Source organism: Salvelinus namaycush, chromosome 20 (assembly GCF_016432855.1).
Source record: "Salvelinus namaycush isolate Seneca chromosome 20, SaNama_1.0, whole genome shotgun sequence".
NCBI classification, from domain to species: domain Eukaryota; kingdom Metazoa; phylum Chordata; class Actinopteri; order Salmoniformes; family Salmonidae; genus Salvelinus; species Salvelinus namaycush.
In genome coordinates this window covers 10,820,422-10,825,671 of record NC_052326.1, presented here as the reverse complement: position 1 = coordinate 10,825,671, position 5,250 = coordinate 10,820,422, and the positions used below count along the sequence as shown (strand labels likewise).

Sequence of the window (5,250 nt, the reverse complement as noted above, 5' to 3'; positions counted from 1 at the left end):
ACGTGGAAACAACATTGATTCAACCAGTTTTTCTCAGTGGGAATTTATTTAAAATGAATAGTCTACTTTTAATACTCAAACATGTAGTTAGTTGACTAGGTTTATAGTGATGAGTCATAGTCGCAGATGGAGGTCTTTTAAAAATTAGAAAAATATCAGAAAACTGGTAGATTGTCCTTGCTTGGTTACTAAAACCGTATCCATCAACACAATTTATTAACCCCGTTAGGATTCTATCTTTCTCAGTGTTCGTCTGCATGTTGTCCTTATTTACATATTTTTTTTGTCATATCACACCATGTAATACAAATCCGCCTCTACGCCACCTCCCCTCGCTTTTTTCTTTGCAGATGTTGCCACTGAGCACCGTACGAGGACCATTACCTTTGCGCCTGTCTGATGCGGTCAACGTCATAGCGGCTAAGGACACTTAATGATGCATGGGATTCTGCTGATTTTAGCACATTTGGATATCACCAGAAGTACCAGTCCTCCGGTACGGAACCTATCTCCTCCGTTTTTGCCAGTCGCCACCCTATCACAACCTGCGCGAAGAACTAAGACTGGGAGGTGGAGGCGAGGACACACCCGCATACTGTAGCTCTCCAACACCGGTGCACGCGTGGTGATGCTGCAGACAACAGGATAATCTGATTAACGGCCCGAGTAGGACATATATTTTTCTTCTTCTCGGGAAATAAAACACACGAGGGATTTTTAGCCGCTGGCAATTTACCCCATTACATCAGGTGAAAAATGGGAACAGCAACTAACCCCCAGTTTTGAACAAGGTGACTGCTGGTATGTATGGTTTTTAATATGTCTGTTTGTTTTGCTATAGGCTACATCACTTTCATTTAGTAAAGTATACTCGACCTCTGCAGTAAAGGGGATACAGTAACGTTAGATGACCATTGAACAAAATAGCTATTTGATGCTCAGTATTTATCAATTGAATAGTGTTTCTGGGATACTTCGGGATTTTGGCAATGAAGCCACGAATCTACTTCCCCAGAGCCAGATTGACTCCTGGGTACCATTTTTATATCTCTGTGTGCAGTTTGATGGAATTTTCTAACTAGCCTCAGCGCAATTGCTATCTTGCCTTAGCGCAATGACTTGAAGTCTATGGTAAAAGCTAGCTGTTTAGCATTGTCTCGAAACTACTTCTAACTTCCTTCGTACTGGATGCAGAGACATGCAAACGGTAACGATGAGTTTATTTGACATTGGGGAAGTAGATATAGCACTTTATTGCCAAAATCTCAAAGTATCCCTAACAAAACTATGCATCTTTATGGAAGATACAAGAGATGGTGTAGAGGGCAGAGACAGAAGAGATTTCTCTTGAAACCTATTTCCTACTGCAGTTGAATAATTTATGGGTGTTTTTGAATATTTCAGAGACATGCACCATTTGAGACCAGTCTAAAATGCTTCAACAAAACTGTCTTAAAGTGAATGATGAATAAGTGACATTGAGGGTTTCTTGGAACATAAAAATAGATGGTGCAAACTTTTCACTATTCAGTTATTGGTTTCAGTGATCAAATCAAATGAAATTGTATTTGTTCCATGTGCCGAATACAACAGGTGTAGACCTTACAGTGAAATGCTTACTTACAAGCCCTTAACCAACAATGCAGTTTTAAGAAAATACCTAAAAAAAAAAATATTATTATTTAATTATTGTTATTTGACTGCAGAAGGTGAATTGATATTGTCCATGTCAGGGGATCAGAAAGAGCACATGCACTGATTCATACGCTATAATATCTATGCGAGTTGTAAACTAGTTGGCTGCATTGCGCTCTGGGCATACAATACATTTCGTTTATGTGTGTTTTAGAGTGCTGAATACTTTGGTTGTAGCCTTCAGAAGTATATTTTATTTGATGTCAGTGTTCCATTACAGTATAAAACAGTGAGCTCCAAAAGTATTGGGACAGTTCTTTTGTTGTTGTTGTTGTTTTGGCTCTGCCCTCCAGCACTTTGCATTTGAAATGATGCCATGACTGTGAGGTTAAAGTGCAGACAGACAGTTTCATTTTAGGTTATTTTCATCCATATTGGGTGAAACGTTTAGAAATTACATCGCTTTTTTTGTGCATTGTCCCCCCATTTTAGGGGACCAAAGGTATTTGGACAAATTCAATTCTATGTGTATTAAAGTAGTCAAAAGTTTAGTATTTGGACCCGGATTTCTAGCATGCAATGGTTACATCAAGCACGTGACTCTATAAACTTGTTGAATGCATTTGCTGTTTGTTTTGGTTGTTTCAGATAATTTGGTTCCCAATAGAAATTAATGGTAAATAATGTAATGTGTCATTCTGAAGTCACTTTTATCGTAAATAAGAATCGAATATGTTTCTAAACACTTCTACATGAATGTGGATGCTACCATGATTACGGATGAACCTGAATGATGAGTGAAAATGATGAGTGAGAAAGTTACTGATGTACAAATATCATACCCCCCCCAAAAAATGCTGACCTCCCCTGTTATTGTAATGGTGAGAGGTTAGCATTTTTGGGGGGGTATGATATTTATGCCTCTTGTAACTTTCTCACTCAACATTATTCACGGTTCATTCAGGATAATCCATAATCATGGTAGCATCCGCAGTGCCAAAACAAAAACAAAAATGTATCACTGTCCCAATACTTTTGGAGCTCACTCTATATGGCTTGAGGACAGACAGACAGACAGACAGACAGACAGACAGACAGACAGACAGACAGACAGACAGACAGACAGACTAACACAAATTCTATCAAATGAATTTCTTATGTTATACCATTATGTTATATTATTTAAATTATCTCTGCTATCTATCCCTTTCAGACGGATCAATCCATGAGGTGACATCCTGTGAGATCCTGTGGCCGTCCGGTCTTTACGGCATTGAATCCCCTCCCTCCTCCGTCCCCCTCCCAGCAGTTTCCTGGCTGAAAAGTGCAGGCTTCCTGCTCCCCCAGCAGAATGACTGTAGCCACTGGCGACCCCTCTGACGAGGCGGCAGCGCACCCAGGGAACCCCGCAGAGTATGACCCTGACGCTGACCATGAGTGCTGCGAGAGAGTGGTCATCAACATCTCTGGACTGCGTTTCGAGACACAGCTTAAAACCCTCTCCCAGTTCCCTGATACTCTGCTGGGGGACCCTAAAAAGAGGATGCGGTACTTCGACCCACTGAGGAACGAGTATTTCTTCGACCGGAGCCGCACCAGCTTTGATGCCATTCTCTATTTTTACCAGTCAGGAGGGAGGCTACGGCGGCCGGCCAATGTGACCCTTGATATTTTCTCAGAGGAGATCCGTTTCTATGAGTTGGGGGATGAGGCCATTGAGCTCTTCAGAGAGGATGAGGGTTTCGTCAAGGAGGAAGAGAGGCCACTTCCTGACAATGAGTTTCAGAGACAAGTGTGGCTGCTCTTTGAGTACCCAGAGAGCTCGGGTCCCGCTAGGATTATCGCTATTATCTCCGTCATGGTCATCCTCATCTCTATCGTAAGCTTCTGTCTGGAAACCCTGCCCATCTTCCGCAACGACGATGACGAACCGCACAGTGTCTTTGACACCAACACCAACACCACAATCTATTTCACGTCCACCTACTTCACTGATCCTTTCTTCATCCTGGAGACACTCTGCATCATCTGGTTCTCCTTTGAGTTCCTGGTGCGCTTGTTCGCCTGCCCCAGCAAATCTGGCTTTTTTGGTAACGTCATGAACATCATTGACGTTGTTGCCATCATCCCTTACTTCATCACCCTGGCCACAGAGCTGGCTGAGAAACCAGAGGATGGCCAGGCGGGTCAGCAAGCCATGTCCCTGGCTATTCTCAGGGTCATCCGTCTAGTGCGAGTCTTCCGAATCTTCAAGCTCTCGCGACACTCCAAGGGGCTTCAGATCCTGGGCCAGACCCTGAAAGCTAGTATGAGGGAGCTGGGTCTGCTGATCTTCTTCCTCTTTATTGGAGTCATACTCTTCTCCAGTGCTGTCTACTTTGCGGAAGCTGATGAGCCCGAATCGCAGTTTGAAAGCATCCCAGACGCCTTCTGGTGGGCTGTTGTCTCCATGACGACAGTAGGGTATGGTGACATGGTCCCGACCACCATCGGTGGCAAGATTGTGGGCTCCCTCTGCGCCATTGCAGGTGTGCTGACAATTGCCTTGCCCGTGCCTGTCATTGTTTCCAACTTCAACTACTTCTACCATCGTGAGACAGAGGGCGAGGAGCAGGCCCAATGCCTAGGCCCAGTCACCAAAGAGGACTCAAATGAAGAGCTGAAAAAGAGCCGGAGCGGCTCAACCATCAGTAAATCAGACTACATGGAGATCCAGGAAGGAGTGAACAACAGTATTGAGGACATCCCTGAAGAGAACCTCAAGACTCAGGCCAACTGCACAACTTTGGCCAACACAAACTATGTCAACATCACCAAAATGCTCACAGACGTGTAGCCAGCCGGCAGGCATTGTCCTCTCGGTGAGGTTGAGGGGTCAAAGGATAGGACAGGTGTGTAGCCTCCCTTTTCACATGTGCTGCTGGAATATCAAGGCAATAGATTCAGGACGTATACCTGTACTCGTCTTTTGTGAGTGATGAGAAACACCAGAGACCATGTACTCACTCCTCCCCTAACTCCCCTTAGCTCGTCACACCTTGCCCTCAAACTGACCTTCTGTCAGATTTAAAATCTTATAATCCACATTTTGCTTGTTGATGTCTGCATGGAGTTGGCTTTGTCAGTGTGACTTTTTCAAATAACCTGTTCACAACACTAGTACAAAAAAAGAGGAGAAATGTAGTTAAAAAAGGGAATTATAGTTTCCAGAATAACCACACCACCAACACTGCTTCAGCCCCCCTGTGCCGGCCCCTACCCTGGTCTCCCTTCATTGCTAAAGGCACACTGCGCTTCTGAAGAGTCTTGTTTGCGTGTTACAATATGCTGCTTCCTGGAGCAAACGAAACAAACCCCGTTCTGTGGTGAACTACTTGGAGATTACAGCACGTGTGAGCATTAAGCGGGCATGCTGCGTTGCTGAGGTCTGTCATGACCTGAGTCTGAGGAGTGTGTTACTGTAGTAGCAATCCACACGATTTACGGGATATCAGCTCCATAAGCTTACGATGGTTTGACATATTTTCTTCAGTAGACATCAGTATCTGATGAATGACTGAGAATGTCCTTGACTTTTCACTGCTTTAGTCTTACATGATATATGTGTTTACTGTA

At 43.9% G+C, this 5,250-nt stretch overlaps 1 protein-coding gene across 1 annotated transcript; it reads left to right on the top strand.

The window, feature by feature from the left end:
• Positions 1-2,986: 2,986 nt before the first annotated feature.
• Positions 2,987-4,471, top strand: LOC120065665 (potassium voltage-gated channel subfamily A member 2). The gene has a single exon (XM_039016733.1). It carries the CDS (start codon positions 2,987-2,989, stop codon positions 4,469-4,471), a length of 1,485 nt encoding a protein of 494 aa, XP_038872661.1.
• Positions 4,472-5,250: the final 779 nt, after the last annotated feature.

Excerpts from the sequence above, each read along its gene's own strand:
- LOC120065665 (XM_039016733.1), top strand. The coding sequence starts at position 2,987 with ATGACTGTAGCCACTGGCGACCCCTCTGACGAGGCGGCAGCGCACCCA.